We start from the raw sequence: 26,931 nt of genomic DNA, 5'->3' as shown, positions 1-26,931 counted from the left end.
GACAAAATTTTCATTTTTGGGTGAACTATCCTTTTAAAATAAGCACATGGGGGTCATGTGGTTACAATGTTGTGTGAAATGCATGCTGTTTCACAATAATTTTAATAGTTAATGGTATTAACTGCAAAAGTATACTAGTATTGCATATATACTAGCCATAATTGCACACATAATACGTGCCAACTTCAACCACAAGGTGGCACTTTAGGGTGAATACAACAGGGAGCCACATCAAGTTGATCCTAGTAACATCTATAAACAGAATTCTCACACATGCAACTTTATTTCTTACTTGTCTGGGATTGACGTCAGAAATAAAAGACAGATTGCTTGAGTCAAAGGTAAATAACAGTGGTAAGAACGTTAAGCGTCAATCATCCTGTCACGGATGGAGCAGAACCACAGGAACCCAGCAGTGCTACTGAATCATTCACTCTCGGCACCCATATGACTTAAAGTTATATAACTCCATAATGTTAGTTGTTTTACAGCTCTCAATTAGACATTTTAATGTAAAATTGCTTTAGCATTTCGGAAAGAAAGACATCATTAGATAATTTAGGTTGTATTGTTATTTTAATACATGCATGCAAGTAAATTTAGTGCAGGCACTGCTTAATTGAAACCAAATGTGGTTTTGCAGTTAATGTATGTAGTAAAACGCTCATTATTTATTGCAGTTGAGGTTTCGTCTCTCCCGAGTATGTGAAAGATTTAGTTACATGATATCGCCTAGAGCGAGTAGCATTTTTCCCATCACAATACATGCTAACAGCCCAATATGCAATTTCATGTTGCCACAAGTTTATGTACGACTATGTAGCCTCAGAATTTGTGAAATATTAAAAGACAGCAAAGATTCCCATTAGGGGAAAACGTGATTTTTTAAATTTAAATATGGAAATCTGAAGGTAGATCTATGAGGTCTGTTTAAAGCTAAAAACAGAAAACTTGTATGCCATTTGTATGCCGTTTTTGCCATTCATTTACAAAACAGCAGCATTTTGGAGGGCCTGAAAATGCTAAGTTCTGAAAATATTTTCTTAGTGGTAAGTAACTAGAACAAAGCAATAGTAATCTGCATTTGATTTATGCTGTGTACACAGAAGTTAATTTAATTATTTGCGCGAGAAGATTACATATAAAGTCAATGCAAAAACATTAACAGATGTGAATTTGCGTGGGGCGTTTGCTATGAACACACGCTATTCACATGACGCGAAGCTAAATTCTGCAAGTAATCTAGAGCGAGGAATGCAATGCTTTACTTTTGGTGTGTACACAGCATTGTGTGTTCAGACATCGTCACCAACTACTGGCCAGGCATGCATAATACAGCCTTTTTTAGTCGTTCTCACAGATCTGTGTGATCATTGATTTGGCAACTGTATCTGTATGTGAACAGAAAAAAAATGAAAAACTTCTGTTGTTGTTCATTGTGCTCCAGTAGCTCCATGATCTTTAAGTTAGCAGCGGGAAACAAATAAAAAACGGGAGCGGAACTGGAGCAGAGAGACTGCAGTAGCTGTATGGAGATCGTACAAATCGTACAAAAAGGGTATTTTGCATCCAAATGTAAATGCAATTAATAAAATATAGCGAAAAACTGCAGAGTGCCATGACCTTTAAGTTAGGAGCAGGAAACAAACGAAAAGCCTGGAGCGGAACTGGAGCAGACAGACTGCAGTAGCTGTATGGAGGTTGTACAAATGTGATCTCACTTAGGGCATCTTGCGTCCAACGTAAATGCAATTAACAAAATATAGCGAAAAACTGCAGAGAGCCATGACCTTTAAGTTAGGAGAAGGAAACAAATGAAAAAACCTGGAGCGGAACTTGAGAAGAAGAAAGACTGCAGTAGCTGTATGGAGGTCACACAAATGTGATTTCACCTAGAGTATCTTGCATCTAAACGTAAATGCAATCAACAAAATATAACAAAAAAATGCAAAGTGCCATGACCTTAAAGTTAGGAGCGGACAAATGAAAAACCTGGAGCGGAACTGGAGCAGAGAGACTGCAGTAGCTGTATGGAGGTTGTACATATGTGATTTCACTTAGGGTATCTTGCGTCCAACGTAAATGCAATTAACAAAATATAGCAAAAAACTGCAAAGTGTCATGACCTTTAAGTTAGGAGCGGGAAACAAATGAAAAACCCAGAGCGGAACTGGAGCAGAGAGAATGCTGTAGCTGTATGGAGGTCACACAAATGTAATTTCACTTAGGGCATCTTGCGTCTAAACATAAATGCAATTAACAAAATATAGCTAAAAAATGCAAAGTGCCATGACCTTGAAGTTAGGAGTGGGAAACAAATGAAAAACCTGGAGCGGAACTGGAGCAGACAGACTGCAGTAGCTGTATGGAGATCACACAAATGTGATTTCACTTAGAGCATCTTGCGTCCAAACGTAAATACAATTAACAAAATATAGCGAAAAATGCAAAGTGCCATGACCTTGAAGTTAGGAGCTGGAAACAAATGAAAAACCTGGAGCTGAATGGGAGCAGAGAGACTTCCGAATGGAAGTTTGTTGCTCTGCTCCTTTTACATACTTTGGAGCTTAATCATGCTTTAAGAATTAAAAAAATCGTACCTCTATCCTCTGTTGTGTTGCACGAGTCCTCATCGTTGGGCTCCACAGGGAGAACTGTGACTTTGGTGCCTGTCTGTTGAATGAACTGCTGTAGATTCACCTGCCTCAACTCTTTGGTCAGCTGTTCCAGCTCGTGCTGGCTCTCCTGGAGAAGAGGGTGGAGAAGTGCTAATGAAATGCTTGTCCAAGACTGCATCTGGCAAACCGCCTACCATTGTGCAATAACAAATACCTATACAAAGTAACAGTGCTGAATTACCATAAGAGTTTCAAAACACATACGTCATTTTTGGGGGCGATTACAGCAAGTGAGAAATGTAACAGTAGTCTTGACAGAACAGTGCTGAAAATACCAGTTTAGTGCAAGCGTAACTGGCAAAACTTAGCTGGGGCAACTGGGCGACTATCATGTTTTTAGTCATGCTAAGAGGCCATGTTAAGAGGCCTGGGGGGACCAGCATCTAAAACAGAATACACATTGTATCCATGGCACATATTAACTATGACACACCTGCAATCTCTTGCACGACTCCACCATTGATCGGTCCACCGCTCTACAGCTATTCTCAAGCTGGGCTGTATGCTGAGCTTGAGCCTTTAGTTCGGCTTTTACCCTCTGAAGTCTTGCCTTCACTTCCCCTTCACTAGCCTGCTGAGTCTTTCTGGTCTCCTTATGCTGCCTTTGAGCCTCTAGACCCGCCTCTACACTTTGCAGGGACTTTAGCCGATGTTCCAGATCCGCATCGCAGCTCCGCAGCAGACCGTGCAACTCCTGCAACCGCTCCTGCAGCTGCCTCTCGCTCTCCTCCTCGATCTGGAGCTCAGTGGCCCAGAATTCTTCTTCCTCGATCTCTACTCCGTTTTCTTTCGTCAATTAATCTATCAATTATTGTTCCGATTAGTCGTCTAAAATATCAATTATTGTTTGAAGAGAGAGAAAAAAGTTGATTCTTAGTGTTGGGCTGCAGTTAATGTTTTTCTTTCGTCAATGAATCTATCAATTATTTTTCAGATTAGTCGACTAAAATATCAATTATTGTGTGAAGAGAGAGAAAAAAGTTGATTCTTATTGTAGGGCTGCAGTTAATGTTTTTCTTTCATCAATTAATCTATCAATTATTTTTCCGATTATTCGACTAAAATATCAATTATTGTTTGAAGAGAGTGAAAAAAGTTGATTCTTATTGTAGGGCTGCAGTTAATGTTTTTCTTTCGTCAATTAATCTATCAATTATTGTTCCGATTAGTCGACTAAAATATCAATTATTGTTTGAAGAGAGAGAAAAAAGTTTATTCTTAGTGTTGGGCTGCAGTTAATGTTTTTCTTTCGTCAATTAATCTTTCAATTATTTTTCCGATTAATCGACTAAAATATCAATTATTGTTTGAAGAGAGAGAAAAAAGTTTATTCTTAGTGTTGGGCTGCAGTTAATGTTTTTCTTTCGTCAATTAATCTTTCAATTATTTTTCCGATTAATCGACTAAAATATCAATTATTGTTTGAAGAGAGAGAAAAAAGTTTATTCTTAGTGTTGGGCTGCAGTTAATGTTTTTCTTTCGTCAATTAATCTATCAATTATTATTCCGATTAGTCGTCTAAAATATCAATTATTGTGTGAAGAGAGAGAAAAAAGTTGATTCTTATTGTAGGGCTGCAATTAATTTTTTTCTTTCATCAATTAATCTATCAATTATTTTTCCGATTATTCAACTAAAATATCAATTATTGTTTGAAGAGAGTGAAAAAAGTTGATTCTTATTGTAGGGCTGCAGTTAATGTTTTTCTTTCGTCAATTAATCTATCAATTATTATTCAGATTAGTCGTCTAAAATATCAATTATTGTTTAAAGAGAGAGAAAAAAGTTGATTCTTAGTGTTGGGCTGCAGTTAATGTTTTTCTTTCGTCAATTAATCTATCAATTATTTTTCCGATTAGTCGACTAAAATATCAATTATTGTTTGAAGAGAGAGAAAAAAGTTGATTCTTAGTGTTGGGCTGCAGTTAATGTTTTTCTTTCGTCAATTAATCTATCAATTATTTTTCCGATTAGTCATCTAAAATATCAATTATTGTTTGAAGAGAGAGAAAAAAGTTGATTCTTAGTGTTTGGCTGCAGTTAATGTTTGCTTTCGTCAATTAATCTATCAATTATTTTTCCGATTAGTCAACTAAAATATCAATTATTGTTTGAAGAGAGAGAAAAATTTGATTCTTAGTGTTGGGCTGCAGTTAATGTTTTTCTTTCGTCAATTAATCTATCAATTATTTTTCCGATTAGTCGACTTAAATATCAATTATTGTTTTAAGAGAGAGAAAAAAGTAAATTCTTTTGTACATCGAAAAACTGATTGATCTAGTTATCAGAAAGAGAAACCAATAAGGATATGCTCCCTGTCACTTTCGGGCTTTGTCTGGTCGCTATCTATGTTATTGTTAGTTTTTTCAGACCTTGTAAAAATGATTTGAACCTGACCTCTCTAAAATGTTCTCAAATAATTGATTTCCAAGATATTTTATGCAATTTGCAGGCACCAGGGAGTCGCTATCAGGATATCCGCTATATAGGGAGCTGATATTCGGGAGACTCCCGGGAACATCTGGCAAGAGGTGGGATGTCTGAACTGTGGTCACAATACACTATAAAAGCTATGTGTAAGACTTGATCGGGTTTTAAAAGAAAATGCAAAATAAATAAAAAAACATACTGTACATTTTTAAGTTAACCATTTATTTATGCTAAAAGTTAACTAAAAGTAAAAAATAAGGTCTGTACTTTTCTTACCATGTATAGACAGACAGACCACTACTAAAAAGAGTTAAAAAGGAGTGCAGGAGTGTTTTTTTTCTGAATGACTCAGATTTTCCATGTCAGCGGGTGCTTGATAGAGCCAGTAACTTTCTCACTAGTTCAAGAGTGGCTCTAAGAGTATACCAGTCAGAGCGCTGACTGAAAATAGATTCAAATGATGACGTCACTTAAGACAGGTCTGAAAACAAATAGCTTTGGGTCTCGCTGGTGATTTCATTAACCAAAAGCTGCTTTTTATTTGTGCATCTCCGTAAAGTATGCCTGATGTCTCTTGATGTCTCAAGCTGTTTGAAAGCCACTCTTAATCTCTTTTCAGTTATAAACAGGTAAGGATTATTCAATCGGCCTGGATGCCAGATGGTTTCTGCATTACACTCGAACTTCAAGTGAGTTATAGCTTTGTGATTTAAGTCTGACATACTGATGCTTTTCGGTTACCATGCGGTTTTCTTTTTTGCTTATTATTATTATTATTATTTTAAAATCTTGTAGCTTTTCCACTAACTTAAGGTACTTTTTTCCAACAAGCAGTGATGTAATGTCATAAATGCTAAAATATTTGCACACTGGTTTGTTCGGTTCACAAGAACAATAACACAATGGTGCATCATTTTATTTTTACAAAAGTATACAAATTTGATTGACAGGCTTGTTTAATAATCCTATAAATTAAATTTTTCGATTTTTTTGCATTTGTTATTACTATTTCATCCTCTTTATGCATTTGCGCAACTTAAACGGAACATTGGTTGTAACATTCGGTACACATTTTAAATTTTTAACAAAAAAATGCTTGTGATTAAAATGCCGCAGACCCCCAGTTGAACAACCATGACCTACAGTATATTTAAAGGATTAGTCCATTTTCCAAAAAACAAAAAAAAGGGGGGGGGGAAATCCAGATAATTTACTCACCACCATGTCATCCAAAATGTTGATGTCTTTCTTTGTTCAGTCGAGAAGAAACTATGTTTTTTTTTTGAGGAAAACATTCCAGGATTTTTCTCATTTTAATGGACTTTAATGGACCCCAACACTTAACAGTTTTAATGCAGTTTCAAAGGACTGTAAACAATCTCAAACGAGGCATAAGGGTCTTATCTAGTGAAACGATTGTCATTTTGGCAAGAAAAATAAAAAAATATGCACTTTTAAACCACAACTTCTCTTCTTCATCCTGCTGTGTGACGAGCCAGTGCGAACTCACGTTATTGCGTAATGCCGTGGAAAGGTCACGTGTAACATATATAAAAATGCACATTTGCGGACCAATTTAGACAAAAAACTGGCACAAAGACATTAATTAGTATCATTTGACATACAACAACGTCGGAATGGTCCTCTTTCTCCACACTTGTAAACACTGGGGCGTAGTTTCGCATACGTCATCCGTGACCTCTTGACATGATGACGTATTGCGTGAGGTCACACTGGCTCGTAACACCGCCGGAGGAAAAAGAGAACTTGTGGTTTAAGAGTGGATATTTTTTATTTTTCTTGCCAAAAATGACAATCGTTTCGCTAGATAAGACCCTTATGCCTCATTTGAGATCGTTTAGAGTGCAACTGCAATTTTAAACTGCCTAAAAACTGTTAGTTGGGGTCCATTAAAGTCCATTAAAATGAGAAAAATCCTGCAATGTTTTCCTCAAAAAACATAATTTCTTCTCGACTGAACAAAGAAAGACATCAACATTTTGGATGACATGGTGGTGAGTAAATTATCTGGATTTTGTTTTTAAGAAAATTGACTAATCCTTTAAGGAACATACTGAAACTTCCTACCAATAGCTTGAGCAAGAGCGATGACCACTTCTTGGCAGGTGGTGGCCTCTGTAACGCCGCAGACCACGCGCTGAACTCCATCGACCCACACTTTCAGCTCCATCCCGGGTCAAACACTGCAGGGTCCTGGGCTTTTGGCCTTCTTCATCATTCTTCTGTGTTCCAGGGGTCTGGGGCTACAGCTGGCATCCCCCTTATGGCAATTCTGCACAGTAAGAGTAGGATTGGTTAGAAAACTCTTCAGGGTGATACATACATTGCACACTTTTAGACAAATATCTTCACTGAAGTGTGAAGACATAAAGCATAGCGGTTTTTAAACAGATTTTAAATCTACTTTTTGTCAAATATTGTCATTAAGAGGACAAATAATTATTGAAAGCCACTCTTTCAATAATTCACTCTTTCACTCGTTGAAAAGGTGATGTGCACCTTCACATTAATTTAACTTAGTCATTTTTTGGTCTAGATGCCTTATTTTGTTCTTGTTTTAAAGACGACACTTTAAAGTTTTTTTATTGTAATAGCAGTTTAAATTTATTGTAATAAAAAAATTATACATAAAAAAAGAGGTTTGTGTTGGTTTGCTGTGAGGTTTGCTGCATACTCTTGTCACAAATTAATAAATTACAGTCACTGCATTTTTATTACTGCTAAAAGGTTTTGAAATACGAAAACTACATTCTAAGACCTTTGCAACAATATATAGTTTGTCGTGATAGATTAACATTTACATAAAAATATTGACGTAAACTCAGGTGTCCCAATAAAAGTAACGGGGTAAGTTCAATCAACTTGAATTCATTTAAACTTCTTGAATTCTTTTAAACTTTCTTGCCTGAGGAGTTGCTACAAATTATAAAAATTAAGTAGAATTAGCTTAAAGGTAGCGGAGGATTTTCTCGAATTTTAGAAAAGAACCGCCACTCCTGATTGACAACTAGGAGGACCAATAGTCTTGATGATCCACCCGGAAAAAGAAAATCCTCCGCAATACCTTTAAGGTATTTCAACTTTATTTTTATAATTTATTGCAACTTTGAAATGAATTCTACATTTAAGTTTATTAAAATTTAAGTGCAACAAGGAATTTTTACAGTGTGGTTACAAATTTCTTCATACAATATTTGCATACATAGTTGTTTTCTGTGTTCTTTATTACATTTATTTGCACAAAATACTTTGATAAGTCGTTTTACTGATTAAATTTAGAAAATAAATTTTACAATTCAATTTCTAATTTATTTATTTAATGTGTTCCCAGACATGAAAAGCCTGACCTCTGTGTTGCAACACAAATGCTTTACCAATTAAGCTAACGGGACACCTATAGGAAAACAAAATAATTATTTATAGCTGCGCTTGCACCGCAAAGACGGTTTACGTAATGTGTCAAGACAAGCTGTGGCTTTTTCATTAAACAGAACCTACACCTAAACCAATGATAAAAAAAAACTTTACTTTGTGTTCTCAGTTGAATTTTTAATAAGGTACCGAAGTAGCAAAATAATTTGTCATTATAAAAATTAAGAACTTTTTATTAAAGCCTTTTCTTGAGGAAAAACAACAAACTATTAACTTTACGATGCATCTGCGGAGAAACAATCGAGAGGTTTGGTAATCAGGAAATAACAGTTCTTCTAGCAGGAGACCTCTGTGTTTCCAGATGGACACGTTTCCTTCCTCGGATCGGACTCGTTGAACGATCGGTTTTCCCTTTGTTTTTAACAAAGACCAAGACTGTATCTATAAAGAGGTTCAGTCACTGTAAAAACAACAATTCGTGCGTTCTCCCAAAATAGCATATTTTCCAAGAAATAAATTGGCAGTGAATCTGCGCCTGTTGTGGAGGTGTGCTGAGGGTGCGAAAAGGAGGAGAAAAACAAGATAAACAGTTGGCTGCATTACGGATGTCCTGCTGGATTCAGTGAGACCAGCTGGACCTGACGTTATGGTCCTCCCACTTTTGTGAACAGGTACAATTTTATGACAGCGTGTTGGCTACACACACCTAAGCAGATCTTCGCTTTTCAAAGAGGATTCACAAAGACGACCGTTTTTGTTACCCTGATAGAAAATGTATAAATATAATGCATGGGATTAATTTAATGATTTAACCCTTTAACTGGCGCAGGCCTTTTTGAGTGGGGGGTTGGTGAAAAGGTTATATACACACACACCTTTAAATTAATATAACTCTGGCATTTATTTATTTTTTTGGTCTAGAAGCCTAATTTTGGTTTTGGTAATTTTTGGTTTTAAAGAAGACACTTCAACGTTTTTTAGGGAAGTGTCTGGAGGTGAAAAAATTTTTTTTTAAGCAGTTTACATTTATTTGTAATAAATAAAAATGCAATATAGTATAATTTTTAATACATAAAGTTGTCAAAAAACTGAGGTTTGTGCTGGTTTGCTTTGAGGTTTGCTGCATACTTGTGTCACAAATGAATAAATTACAGTTACTGCATTATTATTACTGCTACAAGGTTTTGAAATATGAAAACGACATTCTTAGACCTTTCCAACAATATATAGTTTGTTGTGATAGATTAACATTTACATAAAAAATATTGAAATAAACGTAGGTGTCCCGCTCACAGGACAGCGCCAATTAACGGGTTAAACCCTCTAAGGGTTAAAATAGTGTGGTTAGAGAAACAGGGGGATCTCCAAAGCAACTGATAAAATAGTTGTCGTAATGGTTTTAAGAAGGTTGTGGGGTTACATAATCTAAATACCAAAGTATTACATATATTCGGATATTTATACTTTTAGATTACCAAATGGCCCTGTCCCAAATGGCACACTCCGGATTTGTGGACTTCCTCAGAGTCCACACTTTGATGACATCATGTAGTGCAGTCTTTAGGGACCCTTGACGAGAGTCTACAAAGGTGCACCAGAGTCGTATTTTTGGACTCGAGCGTCACGCCAGAAATAGGAAGAGAAGTTGCCCATTAGTGTGAACTACTCCCATATGTCACCTGATTGCATTTTCGCAAGGACTTCTGGGTTGGTAAAATGCGTGGAGCCTTCACCGAAGACCGCATCAAGGATGCAAAGGGGGCACTGATGAGCATAAAAATGACAGATGGGACACCTTACGGACTCGTAGACTAAGCGAGCATGTGCAATTTAAGGCCACGAGACCGAAAGTCCACATGAAGTGTGTGGGGGTTTGTGCTGGAAAAGTAAAGCTTTGCTTCAGCCAAACAGCACAGCATACGGACAAAGCCTCTACTCTGAATGAAACACTACACCCATACTAATCAAATCTGCAAGCACACCACATTATGTGCTTCTCCTAAAAAACGATGTGTAGCTCTCTAAGGACGATTCGGCACATGCTTTAAAACCAGGCTGTTAAAACAAAGAGCTTTCCAAGTTTTTCAACTAAAAATTGAGGATTCAATTGAGGATTCATTATAAGTGAAAATTTAAACCTTATGGCATAGAGAAACTGACAGTGTTTTTAAAACGCCCAGTATAAATTACATTATATACACTATTTGTATATTTATGGATTTGGCAGATGTTTATCCAAAACATTCAATCGATAATTTTTTTTAACCAGTTTGTGGCATTGAAACCCACAAATTTTTTGCTAATGCAATGCTCTACCCATCAAGCTACAGTAACCTTTATTCTTTAAAGACATACAATCTTGCTAGTTTATTTAATTGTCAAACTAAAAATAGATAGTCTTGCACTTAACAAGACAATTCAATAATTTTTCCCACTGCCAAACCATCATAAAATGGAGAAATCAAATTTTAAGCATGACTTTTGTCATCTGACAATAATTACTGTATGAATTGCACAAATGTAAATTTTATGGTCTAGATATAAATTTAATAGATCTCATGTCACCATAATTGTTCCTGTGGCTCAAGTGGTAGAACATTGTGCTAGCTGCGCAAAGGTCATGGGTTTAATCCAAGGGATCACACACAACTCAATTGCACTGTAATGCTGCGTACACACCAAACGCGAAGCATCGCGTTCCTCGCTCTAGATTATTTGCGGTATTTAAATAATTATTTTAATTATTACTATTGAAAGTAACCAAGGGGACTATTTTCCGGCAGTGCGTAATATCACTACGCCTGCTGTAGCCATGTTACATCAGCAAAGTCACTGATTATTACACCAGAATGAGAGTATAGTTCCTAGCCATATCTGCCTAGAAAATCGCAACTTTTAATTTTCTTTCCGTCCCAGTACACGATGTAACTACAGAAGAGTCAAGTATTAAATAGGAAAAATATCGAAAATCTTTGGTTATTTTTTAGTGCGATGCTAATGGTCTAATCAGATTCAATGGATTATGCTAAGCTATGTTAAAAGTGGTACCGCCAGACCTAAAGATCAGCTGAATGGATTCTAAAACGGTAAAAATCTAATGTTTAACTCTTGGGGAGCTGGAATATGAGCATATTTTCAAAAAAAGTGAAGTGTCTTTTTTACGGTCATCGCTTAAGTTGAATATTTGGAAACTTACGCGACGACACGTTTGAAGCGAATAGCGCATGTTTTCGTGGCAATCGCACCACCCAATTCACATCACCCCACGCGAGTTCACATCCATTTACGTCTTTGCATTGACTTTGTATGTAATCTACTTGCGCAAATTGTAGAATTCGCATTTTTCTCTTTGGATAAAAGCATCTGTCAAAATGCATAAATGTAAATAAATGAACTATCTACTAGGGATGCACGATATATTGGCCGACATATCGTTATCGGCCGAAAACTGCTTATTTTTTATAATATTATCGGTTATCGGTCTGATAGCAAAATTAGGCCGATAAATGAAAGCCGAAAAATTATGGATTATTTTGGTTTGTTGAACCACTTCACTTGCTCATTGCTGGCCATGTGGAGTTTTGATTGGTGCTTTCTGTGACATAGCACGAAGATGACACGTGTTGCGGGCTTAAGAAGTATGCTAGTCTAGCGCAAAGACAAGATGTCCGCGGTCTGGGAGTTTTTCATTGTGAAAATAATATGAATATTTATTGGCCTATATATATCGGTTATCGGCCCCCAAATATAAAGAGTTATCGGTATCGCCCAAAATTTCCATATCGGTGCATCCCTACTATCTACAATGCTTCATTATGAAAGAATTTCTTACTGCATGCACACTGTAAACCCGAACTGTACAATCTACTGATTTTAAATAAGTAAACTGTACTCAAACCAGTGAAAAAAAGTTTAAAGATTTCTCAAATACAAACTGAAATAACATGAGTCAAAGAACTTCGCTAACTCAAATATGAACAATTTCAATACAACAGCCTCATTTTAACAAAAACTGCAAATAATTACAAACTTTTGGTGGTTGTGATGAGGTTAATGGCATTAAATCTGCCAGCTAGAAGGAGTCTGGCAGAGCAAATTTACTTCAGTTTAATGTTAAATCAACACAGAAGATTTCCAGATCCCATGAGCATGCATTACAAGAGCATTTAAGTGAAATGAAGTGATACTTTATGTGGTTTTTAGTAAAGAGAAAGACTCAATAATGTTAAATTAAGTTGGAGATTTAGAAAAATGTGCTAGTTTTAGTTCAGAAGTGTTGTGCGTGTGCTCAGGCTGTAGTTTGGATATGTGTTGCTTTATAATATAAACAATATGAAGTCAATGCCAGCACTGAGTTCAGTTTCTTCACACTTACATACACATGAGTCACATCATCTGTTTCTGTGACTCGTGAACAAAAAATAAATGGTCAACACTACTTATGGTAAAACTTTATAGTGTACGTAAATGTTTATATTTCATTGTATTTAATATTTAAGTAAAGATTCATTGTAATTTATAAATATTATTAACTTAAAATTTTTGAGTTGTTTACTTAAATCTTTTTAAGTAATCGGTTTCCACAAAAGTTTTGAGTACGCTGAACTTGTCGGGTTTTACAGTGCAATGCATAAACGTATAACTCCCTAATTTCCGAGAACTGCACATATACACATCTCATACCCAACAAGACACTGCCTTTCCAAATCCATTTGAATAAAGTCTACCTTATAGATCCCTGTTATAGGCATTACATTGACTTGACCGTCTGGTATAGTACACTGACAAATGGTAGAGCTGAAGTTGAGCCAAAATAAAATATGATGGCTTTTTACAACACAACCAAAAGAATTGGAGTCAATATCGAGTTTCATCCAAATTTCTAATTCTGATTTGATTTACGCAGGGTCAGGAGCGGTTCAGATTTGAGGCTGCCAATTCAGAGAGCGCATTAACATTCAAATCAGATTTCAAATTGGCCCACAAATTTATACCTAGAACTCCAAGAGGATTTTCCATGTTTTCTTTTTGAGCATATGAGCTTTTTGTCCTTCACGTCTACTGCCTTTAGCGTTCGTGACAGCAGATGGAGTCCGGTGGCTAAACGTCAGATTGTGGGGCATAGACTGGACCATTTTATGTGTCCTCCTACAAAAAAAACACAAAAGTGGCGTGCGGCCCGTTGTCATTTTTCCACGATTGCTCACTGAAGCAAGGGAGTCCAGTTAACGGATGACTTCACTTCCTCTGCATCCTGTATGTTTGAGTAAATCAGCCAAAACCAAATGCAACTGAGGTCTGTGATAGATAAATAGAGATATTTTGACGCACTGATTTAATGTTTCATTGCAATACTTAATTCTAAATAAACTTTGACTGAAGTATTGCATGCATGCCTTTTAGCATATTTACTACACTTTATCATTGTACATATGTTAGCCATTCATAATAGGGGCCTATTTTACACACTTTGAGCTTTTTATTCACTTATTAACAGGCAGACGGTTGTGTTAATAAAAAGGTTATGGTGAATTTTCAACATGATTTTTTTAATTTGCAATTTTAGTATGACTTATAGTAAAGTTAAAGTTAAACAAATATTTGTTGCATGTGCTTCCTGCAGGCTGTGTCTTTTTAATAGTCTTACAGTCTTTTGAATTATTATTAAAGGAATAGTCTACTCATTTTCAATATTAAAATATGTTATTACCTTAACTAAGAATTGTTGATTCATCCCTCTATCATCTGTGTGCGTGCACGTAAGCGCTGGAGCGCACTGCTATGCTTCGATAGCATTTAGCTTAGCCCCATTCATTCAATGGTACCATTTAGAGATAAAGTTAGAAGTGACCAAACACATCAACGTTTTTTTTTAAAGACGAGTAGTTATACGAGCAAGTTTGGTGGTACAAAATAAAACGTAGCGCTTTTCTAAGCGGATTTAAAAGAGGAACTATATTTTATGGCGTAATAGCACTTTTGGAAGTACTTCGACTTTATTTTGTACAACCAAACTTGCTCGTATAACTACTCGTCTTAAAAAAAAAACGTTGATGTGTTTGTTTGGTCACTTCTAACTTTATCTCTAAATGGTACCATTGAATGAATGGGGCTAAGCTAAATGCTATCGAAGCGTCGCAGCGCGCTCCAGCGCTTAGGTGCACGCACACAGATGATAGAGGGATGTATCAACAATTTTTAGTTAAGGTAATAACATATTTTAATATTGAAAATGAGTAGACTATTCCTTTAACTTTAAATTATTGCTAATAAATGTGACGCTAAACATTTATCACTATGTTGTTATATAATAGCACAAAGAATAAAATTAATTGCTCTCATTTGTTCTTTTCAAGCAATCATAATGAGGAACATCATTACATATCTTATAAATGAAATGCAAAAAAAATTTATTTAAACTTGTTTGACTTTAGACTTGAACAAACTTGTCAAACCTGAACTAATTTGAACTAGAACTTATGTCAAATATTGAAAATTGGCAATATGGCAATATTAATATACAGTAGATACCAAGTTTATTCTGCAAAATAAACAGCCTGCTGTACCTCATCATTTAGACAAAATAAACTAATTGTATCATATGTCTTAATATGTACAAATAAGTACCCTTTTAATTTTCCTGTAAAGCAAGTTTTACTAATAAACACAAGCCTAGTGTAAAACTGTAAGAAGAAAAAAGCTTTTTATCAAGCTGACATTTAAAGTTGAGCATGCAGAAAATTGTTGCCTCCTTCCTTCTCTTTCAGCAAGACTCTCTATTCAATATCCTGTTAATGCATGTCCCACATGTGCTCTTTAGAGGGTTAAAAGACACCAAGGAGCTCACATCACTTGATCACTAATACCCTGTCTTGGTCTAGGGCTGGCTACCAAAAACAGATTTGGAGCCATTTCCAAAAAGTCAAATAACCGTAGACTGTTTAACTGTGGTATTTGTGGTAAAACCACAGTAAATCACAAATTTCCTTGCTTCATTATAGTAACCATAGTAACCAGGATTTTTGTAATAAAACTATTGTGAAAGTGACGTGATGATCAACCCATTCAATGACATAACCCCAAACTTTTTTATTCCACGACGCAGTTAGACAGGTATAATCGATCTCAGGACCCACCAAAATATATCTTTTATAGAAATATGCAGAAAAAATAAATTTTGAAATGCAAAAAAGTGTTCTCTTTTAGAAGTGAGTAGTTTATATTTTTATTGTCACTGGATGAATTAACTGTTTCCCCGCCAGCGTTTAAAAAAAAAAGTTGCCAGCCAGCTCCAGCATTTTTCATGATTTTGACAAAAGTTTAATGCCTTCCAGAAAATGTTCTTCTTTAAATGTATTAACACATACAATATATAATAAAAGAACTCTGCTTTCAAAAAAAAAAAAAAAGTTTCATCCTACCTTCATTAGTTCTCTTTTTATCACCTTTTAAGTATGAGTAGGTTTAATGAAAAACACCTAATTTTGAGCAAAAAGCTGAGATAATTGCATTTTTGTGTAGGACTTTTGATAGAGATCAGATTCAGAGCGATCCTCAAAACATAGACGGACATACAGCTGTTTGGGCCAGGGTGATACTTCCAGGTTTTATAAGTTGCGGAAGAGCGGTATTACGGATTGCCGAAAATATTGTCAGGGAAATGTTTTCTCTTAAGCTGCGTTTACACCAGCCACGGTAGAGGCGTCAAGCACAAGTGATTTTAATGTTAAGTCAATGTGAAGACGCATTGACGCGCGTCCGGAGGTCTTGCGGTCCGAATGAGGCGTTAAGCGTGGCGGGGTAGCCGTGATTCCGCCTCGTTCACGCGAATGGCCCGAATTGAGCGTTTCTACACGCACGTTGAAAAATTTGAACTTTGGCGGAAAAACGCGCCGCGATAACCAATCAGAAGCTTACTTTAGTAGTGATGTGATTACAGAAAGCGAGTGGAGTCGCAGAAGCCCCTCCCAAGACTAGGGTTGGGTACCGTTTGAATTTGAACGATTCCGGTTCCGATTCCGATTCTCGATTTCGATTCTTTTAAGAGGCAGGGTCAAAAAAGTTTAGGATATTTTAAATGAGCTAGCTAACCAATGGTCTTTCTGAAGGAAATAGTCTGACCTTCTCCATCAATCTGAATATTAACCGTTTACTTTTTGTAAGTTTTTGGGCTGTTTTCACCTACAATATAAATATCAAATCTATGAACTTGAATATAAATATTATAAATTATGAATTTATTTTCACAGGGGTGCACTTTCCTCATGAGAGCTTTATTTTTGAAAACCTCATGAAAACACATTTACACATGAGTGTATGATGCTGCAGGTATGTTACCGTGCTCCCACTGATGGGCTAACCTGGTGCAGAATAGAAACAATTAGAAACAAACCCAGTCCAGATTAGTTGCAGGTACAGTATAAAATCAGAAACAGTTATTGTTTAGAAAAATTATTATATCTGCCTTCTTAGGCAGTATGCGTGAGCGTTTTAGACAGATAGTATCTCCTGCTGTGGAGAAAGCGCGTTCGCTCAGCACATCGCGGAGTTGTGGAGACACCAGCCTGGCTAACTTTCGCAATCTCAGTTCGTAAATTGTCTATGAAAAAATACGTTGGCTAATTTGTTAGCTGCCTCAATGTTGGCGCAAGACATTATTTATTGTATATGTATTGTTTTACTTACCGGATTTGTAATTGCAGTGCCAGGCTGGGGGTCAGAGCCAGAGGAAGAGGCAGCGGAGGACGGTCGGCACAGCGCGTCATCATGTTCGACGTGCATAAACAATCTCGCAGCAAATGTTGCATTTTGCCGAGATTTCGTGTCTGTTTAGAAAAGTGAAGTCGCACTTTGGACCGCCGACGCACGCCATCCATGTTCGACTCGCTAGGTTATGCCAACACTTCCGGTAGACTTTTCTTTGTTGGTGTTCAGCTGTTTGTTTTTTCGGTCGGCCGACTGGGAATCGAAACTAGGAATCGATATTTAAACTTTTGAACGATTCCGGGAAAATCGCAAAGCTAGTCCCGGTTCCAATCGATTCTCGATACCCAAGCCTACCCAAGACGCAAATTTCCGCATGAATGTCTCGATGACTAGAATTTCACGCACGAATGAAGCGAGTACACTCAAACTGTTCAAGCGGCAAACTAGGCGCGATAGACGCGATTTTGACGCCTCAAACGCGACTGGTGTAAACGCAGCATTAAATGTATAACGGAGGATTTTCTTTTTCCGGGTGGATCATCAAGACTATTGGTCCGCCTAGTTGTCAGTAATTCTGGTGATATGTTTACGTACGTGCTTTCTGCGCATGCACACTTTCAAGTGTATGTGTGTGGTGAGCTACGATTTTGTCGTTCTCACCGTGTTTTTTCAAAATGTCTGAGGGTCACAAGAGCAAAAGTGTTTACGAATTGTATGAAAAGAAGAGAAAGGCATCTGAAGAAAGAAACTAGACCAGAGTGTTTTTGGGAGAATGTTTCACACGCTAGCGTGCGCTAAAAGCACAGGTTGGGCTTCCCACTGATTCATCAGTCGCGTGTGTAAAAGTTGATGTAAGCTCGTGCAAAGGTTTAATAGGCGTTCCCTCTCGGGAGCAGGTAGAGTGTTGAGCATGTGCATTTTTTAAAACAGTGGAGAGGGCGGTTCTTTTCTAAAATTTGGAAAAAATCTTCCGATATACCTTTAATTGCGTTAAATCATCAATGGCGGGGAAAGAGTTAAATGTAATTTTAATTGCAATCCCAAAATACCTCATATTTAAACCATTGCCATTAACTCTCATTAATAGGACAACAACCAAGTGACTGCGCGACCCACTAGTGGGTCCCAACCCACAGTTTGAAAACCACTGTAATCCATCCAGTGAGATGTGAACACACACATTGTTATGAATCAGAATCAATTAGTGGAATCAGAGTTGATCAATTCAAAAGACATCCAAACCTATCTCTGTCAAAAAGATGCTGGTGCCAATATGGACCCGTTCCAACTGCTTCTGGGCAACAAAAAACAGGCTTAGCATGAACTCCACAAGTCTTTAGGGCTCAAACCACAAACATCTAACATTTGTGACCCAGGGGTGGGATAATAACCTCAGTTACATTTTTCAAAACAAAAACAACTCACTCTCGAAAACAACAATGTGCGAAATTGCTCCCAACAGAGTTATTTACAGTGGAAGTGCCATTAAGCTTGACAATCACATCATCCTTGGCACGATGCACACTACTACGGCCACTTTACATCATGTCCATATGAAACAAAATGACTTTACTTTTGACTTTCACAGTTGCATAAACAAATTTACTTAAGATCCTAAAATATATTTTACACATCCAGTAAAACTTATACTGCTACACCCCAATGTGACATGTTTGTGGAAGGATAGTCTTTCCCCAAATGGCACCCTACAGATCACAGCCGGCATCATTTCAGTGGCCAATTAATGAAACTATTCTAAATCATTTCTTTTATACCAACTTTACAGTATATAGAGAGACTAACAGCGTTCAACAATGTGCTCTCCATCATTTGCAAAGTAGCCACTTAGTTGAAATAAAGAGCACATTGTAGTCAGTAAAGCTAAATGTCAGAACAATGCACTTGGAAAAGTGACAAGAAAACGCTTGACTTTAATTGTATTTGCTTTAATGTCATAATGTCACTGGAGAACAAAACTGATACATATGCTACATTTTTTAACTAAATTTAAATTATTGACGTGCAAACCACTTTTTTTTTTTAAAACCGGACCTGTTAAACAATCACACTGTAAAAATGATATCAACATGTTTTTGTTACTTAAAAACTTTAGTAAATTTTTTTAACTTGTTTTATAGTTATGTCAACTTATCACAAGTCAAAACTTAAAATAGTTGATTGAATTTTTTAAGTGCAGTCCTCCTGAGGAAATAAAAGTTCGAGTTTTGGGTTCACCTGACCCTAAAAAGGATAGTTCACCCAAAAATGAAAATTCTTTCATCAATTACTCACCCCTATGTTGTTACAAATAGTGATGGACCGATATATCGGCCAGCCGATATATCGGGCCGATATTTGCGAGTTTTATGTGTATCGGCTGATACGTGGCTGCCGTATTCGCCGATTTTTTTCCGCCATTATTTACAGACAGAGTGCTGGAAGCCGCAAGCAATTGCAGGTCATGTGACTAAAAACAACCAACCTTTCCATGACAACATCGAAAGATGGTTCCATAGCACCCTCACCTGTTTTTACTATTTGTTAAATATAGTTTTTTAAATTTCAATAAATGTTACTTTTTTAAATTGAGACTTCTAACATTTGGCATCATCATTGTGTCATTTTTATGATGTAAATTGAGTGAGCAAAAGCGGTATTGGCTCTAAATATCGGCTTAAGAAAATCGGCAGCCTGTATCGGTCATCGGCTAAGGCTGATGAAACAAAAATCGGTATCGGCACTAAAAAACTCCACATTGGTCGATCCCTAGTTACAAACACAAACAAAGATATTTTGAGCAATGTTTGTAACTAAATCATTTTTGAGCGCCACTGACTTCCATAATAGTATTTTTCCTACTATGGAAGTCAATAGTGCTTCTATTTCCTGCTTTATTACAAATATCTTCCTTTGTGTTCAGCAGACATTTTTACAGCTTTGTAACAGCATGAGTGTGAGTAAATAATGACAGAATTTGTATTTCTTTAATGCATGATTTTACAGATCTTGTTTTTGATCATGGCACAATAATCTGTAAGTCACACATACTATCGGTTTGTGGGTGCTCTATTAAATCTCATAATGCAGTGCCGCTGTACTAAATAACCCAACTGGACATTTATTAAATTATCTTTTACAGAATACATTTTTCGTATGACAGAATGGGTGACAAATGTTCATTTTTTTAGAGAGGTTTTCAGATAATATTACTGGTAACCACCAATAACACACTGTGTTGACAGAGAACAGGAAGCAGCAGTCAAGTATCTTCCTAAGTTAATGGTGTTTATTGCATTTTTAAGCAGAATCCCCGTGATCTTTCCAGATTTTCTCCAACAGGAAGCTAATATGGGACCGCTGACTGTGTCTGAGTCAGAGAATTCACATCATGCAAGTTTATCCCACTGGGCTCAGTGCAAAACTGACTCATTCGACACCGGCCAACTTCAAATTTCTGAAATTAACCCAGGTGGGTACAGAAATGTGCACAAAACGTTAAAATTATGTATTTTAAATGGGTTTTCTTACAGATTAATTTTTTATGAAGAGGGTAAAATTATTAAAAAGATTTCCAGGAATTGAATGAGGGACCTCAGCCATAGAGACCAGAAGATCTGAATATTAAAGAGATTTGAGAATAGTTGCATTGACAAGGACCATTAAACAACCATCCAGAACACCCTAGCAACCAAGTACCATTGTGGTGGGGAGTTTTTGCATAACCAAAACCTCTCAAAATGTTGAAATCTAGAAAACTTAAGATATATGTCTAAAACAAAACCTGCATAAAGGTTCATACAGTATAAGAAACAACCTACGCTATCTCTTGTATCTCTCAGGATGTCCTACTAACCTTTTGCTTTGCTCAACTTGTTTGTCAGTCATCTTGTTAGTTCTTGAGTTTGTGTGGATCGAATTAAAAACTAATAATACAAGATTCCAGGCCCAGTACAAGCATCTATCCAAAACCAGAAAGATAAACTCATTTCATATGAAATCATGATGTGGTGTTGCTATTGCCGAGCTATTCTGGATTGAACTTTCATTCTACTTGCGCTCACGCTAGCTGTCATGCTACATGTAATTACTAGCAATTTATGCACTCTCCAGTAATTGGTTGCAGGCCTTTAGTAAAACTTTTCCAAGAGTGAAAACACTTGATAAAACACAGACAAATATAGCTTAATAACTTTTTTCGAAACCTAGATTAAGACAATACACGTACAGCTTTAAGTTTTGAAAACTTCTTAGTTGAGAAGTTTGTACCTTAAGGTACATGTCCATAATTTTTATGATTTTCGTGAAAAGAAAATCAGAAAGTGACTTAATATTTGAATATGGACTATTCACTAAAATGACTATTAAAGGATTACTCCACTTTCCAAAAAAAAAAATCATAATAATTTTTGACATGACGACGCATTACTCACACGGCTGGTCCAAGACAAAAAGTTGTAGTTTGAAAATACATATTTTTATTTTTATAAATGACAATCGTTTTGCTAGACAAGAACCTTATGCCTCGATTGTGATCGTTTAGAGCCCTTTGAAGCCATGTTGAAACTGCAATTTTAACTGCATTGAAACTATAAGCTGTTGCGGTCCAATAAAGTCTATCAAATTGAGAAAAATCCTGGAATGTTTTCCTTAAAAACTTAAAGGATTAGTCCATTTCCTTAAAAAAATCCAGATAATTTACTCACCATGTCATCCAAAATGTTGATGTCAGTCGAGAAGAAATTATGTTTTTGAGGAAAACATTACAGTATTTTTCTCATTTTAATGGACTTTAATGGACCCCAACACTTAACAGTTTTAATGCAGTTTAAAATTGCAGTTTCAAAGGACTCTAAATGATCCCAAACGAGGCATAAGGGTCTTATCTAGCGAAACTATGTCATTTTTGACAAGAAAAATAAAAAAGATGCACTTTTAAACCACAACTTCTCTTATTCCTCAGGCTTTGTGACGTGCCAGCGGGACCTCACATAATTGCGTAATGACGTGGAAAGGTGACGTGTTACATATATGAAACGCACATTTGCAGACCATTTTAAACAATAAACTGACACAAAGACATTAATTAGTATCATACAACAACGTCAGAACGGTCCTCTTTCTCCACAGTAAACACTGGGCCGTAGTTTTGCACGTCATCCGTGACCTCTCAATGAGATGACGCATTACATGATGTCGCGCTTTTTCTTGCCAAAAATGACAGTGGTTTCCCTAGATAAGACCCTTATGCCTCGTTTGGGATCGTTTAGAGTCCCTTGAAACTGCAATTCTAAACTGCACCAAAACTGTTAAGTGCTGGGGTCCACCAAAGTCCATTACATCGAGAAAAATCCTGGAATGTTTTCCCCAAAAAAACACAATTTCTTCTCGACCGAACAAAGAAAGACATCAACATTTTGGATGACATGGTGGTGAGTAAATTATCTGGATTTTTTTTTTTTTTTTTAAGAAAATTGAATAATCTTTTAATGTCTTCTTGACTAAACAAAGAAAGATAACATCGTTTTGGATGACATGGGGGTGAGTAAATTATCAGGATTTTTTTTTTAGAAAATTGAGTAATCCCTTAATATTCAATGCATATTTGTTCTAAAATGTATGTGATGATGAATTATATCTGCGGTTACTCCACTAGGCCACCTATGCTAACTAGTACACTAGCAGCTTTCTACAATTATTAGGCGATTTCTCCTCAGCTCTTATGATTGTTGCCTCAAAAACGATATATTTTCACAGACGCGTTATTTTAGGCAGTCAAAGGTCTGTTATTTAATTCGCTCTGTCAGTGGTAAGCTTGTGAGCACATCGGGATGTGTACGATTTGATTTGTAAACATCACACATTATGTGATAATCTGAGCTGAACATCGGAACTGATCGATGTCCAGGACCCGATTTTGTCTCGGATTCTCAGGAGGGGGAAATCGGTGTAAATTCGGGCTTATAATCCTGTAGCGTCACCCCAGAATAAAGGGACATATGATGAAAATCTGACTTTTTCCATGTTTAAGTGCTATAATTGGGTCCCCAGTGCTTCTATCAACCTAGAAAATGTGTTAAAGATCAACCCAATAACTTAGTTTTAGTAAACCATTCTCTGCAAGCATGTGAATTTTTTTAATTTGTGATGTCAGAAGGGGTTATACCACCCCTAAATTTGCAATATCCAACCACGGCACTCCCATTTAGTGCAGATATTGCCTCATTTGCATTTAAAAATAAAAAATGATCTGCCGGGTATTTTGAGCTAGAACTTCACATACTTTGGAGACACCAAAGATTTATTTGACATCTTAAAAAAAGTCTTGCGAAATGTCCCCTTTAAGGGTCCAAATACAGAGATCTCTGTTACACTAACTAGTGACTGAGCCATTGTTGAGCCTTACAAACATGCAGAAGGTTATCTGAAGACACGGGCCTTGATTTTACAGGGTGGAAACTGATAACATTGAGGTTACACATTCCACACAGCTGAGCAGTCACTAAGCCCTGAATGAGATAAGACATTTCCAGCCTTCTCTGATCAGCAGACCAACAATGACTCTCAGGCTCATTTACTGTCATCATGTGTGCTTTATATCACTAGTGGGTTTATGTTGTTTTGCATTCTTGGCTTGATACTAACACTAAAATAGGTGTTTTGTGAATCAGAGGAACAGTGGGGTGTGTTGTTTTTCTCATATTCTGGGCTAAACTCTGCTTTCTAATTTAAGACCATATGTTCATTCTGTTGAAAGATCTAGGAATTTGTTATCCCAAGCAGCTCCATTGTGAATCTCAGTTGCCATTGACTAAACATACAAGTACTACAACAATAAACTGTAATTTTACTTTTTTGGTATTTGAGATATATAAAATATGACAACGCAAAATGATGAAATGATATTTTGGCTATTGTTTTCTAAATACATCTGAAGGAATTTCATTTAAAGACTCACTAAAGTGTCGCTTTGATCAATGCGTTGACGTAACTTCCATTGAGACAGGAAGTTATGGTGGTGGTGGGACATATTAACAACAAAAAATTAAGTGTCTCCTCCCACTTTTAAAACAGCCAAGAATGTTTAGTTTACATCACAGCCTGGAATCTGAAGTGCAAAATGATGTCATGAAAATCGTTGATCCATTCTTTTTGGACTTCTTCCAAATAGTAAATTTTGTCAATGTTTTGGAGCACATTCGTTTTAAGATATCCTTAAAGGGATAGTTCACCCAAAAATGAAAATAATGTCATTAATGACTCACACTCATGTCATTCCAAACTCGTAAGACCTCCGTTCATCTGCTAAACACAGTTTAAGATTAAATATAAAACAGTCAGAGAGCTTGTTGACCCTTCATTGAAAATCTACGTGGGTGATTCTCACGAAACCATTGAAACACCACGGCACTAATGATTTTAGCTTTAAAACGTGTAATATAGTAACATTAAAAAGCATCATAATTAACACAATACTGTGTTCTACCTTGCACAATGTGTGATTTCAACATAAGAATTTATAATTGTAAATTTTATCTCATTTTCTGCTGAAATTCTCATTACCACAATGTCTCCGGCTGTGTTTGAACATGCGTTATGTTGTAATTTAATCAAATTAACACAAAAATATTAAGAAAAAAAATAAATGGATGTTTTGCTAGACTACTTTAGATGACAGAAAAAATATTTACTGAATATTCATGTATAATAATAATAATGAAGAAAAATTTGGAAAATGATGCGATGCGTCCATGCCTGATGTTCTCATCCTCCGTGTTGATGTTTTCTGACTGTTGCGGTAATGAGATTTTTTAGGACTAATTTTTTAAATTATGTTACAAAAAGTGTTAAATGAAAAGTAAAAGTTTTTAAATTAATGTTCCCATTTACTCCAGACTTTGTTTTTCAATGTCTGGTGGGAAAAAAAGTCAATTTAAGCAATTTTACATTTTCATGCTTGACATTTTTAAAACCAAGTTTTTGTGAGAATCACCCACGTACGGTATACTGTCCATGTCCAGAAAGGTAATAAAAACATCATCAAAGTAGTCCATGTGACATCAGTGGGTCAGTTAGAATGTGTTGAAGCATCAAAAATAAATTTTTCTAAAAAAATAACAAAAATTACGAGTTTATTCAGCACTGTCTTCTCTTCCGTGTCTGTTGTAAAGCGCATGCGCGAGACTAAAGTCACGTGACAGCAGTGACGTGGATGGCGTACGACGCGACTGACGTGTTATCTGGTGCGCCCCAGCTGTTTTTTGTGCACCCAGGCTTTGTTTACAGTCTGAGGGAGACGCACGCTGTAAGTTTGAAAAAAAAAACTTTGCAAACATGTCTGAGATAAATACGTCATCCGCGTCACTGCAGTCACGTGACTTTAGAAGTCAAGGCTAAAAAGTCGTCTTTTTTTTTGGACCAAAATGTATTTTCAATTCTTCAACACATTTTAACTGACCCAACAAGCTCTCGGACTAAATATAAAACATCTTAAACTGTGTTCTGAAGATGAACGGAGGTTTTACGAGTTCGGAACGACATGAGGGTGAGTCATTTATGACATTATTTTCAGTTTTGGGTGAACTATCCCTTTAAGGCTAACATACTCATACTAAAAACCAAACAACTTCAATTTTGATTTCATGGAGACTTTAAATACAAAACTGGACAAAATTACAATACACGTACATGCATGTAGAGCATTTTGTCCTTTGTTGATTCCCGAAGGAAAATGCAGGTGCGAATCAAACCCAAAGTTGGCCAACAACACCACTGCACACGCACGATCACGCTGGACCTCCCATCAGCTAAACATAGAGGAGATCCGTGTCCTTACCAAACCTCCCAGCTGGCGGGACAAAGGAAGAAAAACAAACCTTCTTTCCCCACCCCAGAAAAACACAAACCTTAGGTATAGAACATTTGGAGGAAAGTGAAGTCCATTTGGTCTCCTCAGTGTACTTTGCTATGCTTGATTCTTTCACAAAGTCTGGCACATTTGGCTTCAAAGAGCACAATGCGAAGCTTTCATGGAAGGTAACACGCGAACAAAAAGTTTGAGGAACTATACAAAGCCATGCCAAGTTTTAAACAAAGTTCCCTCTAAGGAAGTCCAAAAACAAGATGGCAAGAACAGACTACCTACTGTGGTTTTTAACGTCAGGACCAGCAAGGGCTGTATTGTTAAAACTTTCTCTAAGCTGAGGTGCTTAAATAAACTTCAGAATGGCTACACCCCCCCAAAACCCACCTCCACACCCCAAGTTAGGACATTGAGAATGGCAGGATTGCTGCTAACATCTGGATGGCACGTTTAGCTGGATATATAATGCTGTCTTTGTTCTTTTGCCACGGTTGTGATCACCAAGCTAGCTTTGAAGAAACGGCCAAAAACTGAGTAAGGGAGGTATTGGATGAAGTGTCGACGTGACTAAGTTGTTTATTAATAATCCCTCTCCTTACTACTTTCAATAAAGCACTTATGCATAACCACTACGTGGATACTTTTTGAGCATTAATGAAAGTCACTATAGAAATGCATCTTTTTGAAATGTTTAATTAAACTATAAAGAATATTAAACATGAACAGCACTAACATTAATCTGAAAACTTGTACTGTATACAATATGGCATAATAGGATAACCAACTGAATACTTAAAAATATCAACAATATTTACTTATGAATTGCTCAAATAACTTAATATGCATGACAACTACTTGCTGTTT

General features: G+C 36.4%; 1 protein-coding gene across 1 annotated transcript in view; it reads right to left on the bottom strand.

The window, feature by feature from the left end:
• The window catches only part of rassf8a (Ras association domain family member 8a), a 29,978-nt gene that overhangs the window by 2,298 nt on the left and 749 nt on the right, over positions 1 to 26,931 (bottom strand). The window contains exons 2-5 of the mRNA XM_073868300.1: positions 7,180 to 7,401; positions 5,076 to 5,079; positions 3,112 to 3,464; positions 2,601 to 2,745 (exon numbers count right to left, since the gene is read on the bottom strand). Of these exons, the coding sequence (XP_073724401.1) occupies positions 2,601 to 2,745; positions 3,112 to 3,464; positions 5,076 to 5,079; positions 7,180 to 7,299 (622 nt within the window). The 5' untranslated portion in view covers positions 7,300 to 7,401. The remainder of the gene's footprint in view (positions 1 to 2,600; positions 2,746 to 3,111; positions 3,465 to 5,075; positions 5,080 to 7,179; positions 7,402 to 26,931) is intronic.

Source organism: Misgurnus anguillicaudatus, chromosome 6 (assembly GCF_027580225.2).
Source record: "Misgurnus anguillicaudatus chromosome 6, ASM2758022v2, whole genome shotgun sequence".
NCBI classification, from domain to species: domain Eukaryota; kingdom Metazoa; phylum Chordata; class Actinopteri; order Cypriniformes; family Cobitidae; genus Misgurnus; species Misgurnus anguillicaudatus.
Note: the sequence above shows the minus strand (reverse complement) of the source record. Positions and strands in the feature narration are given on the sequence as shown.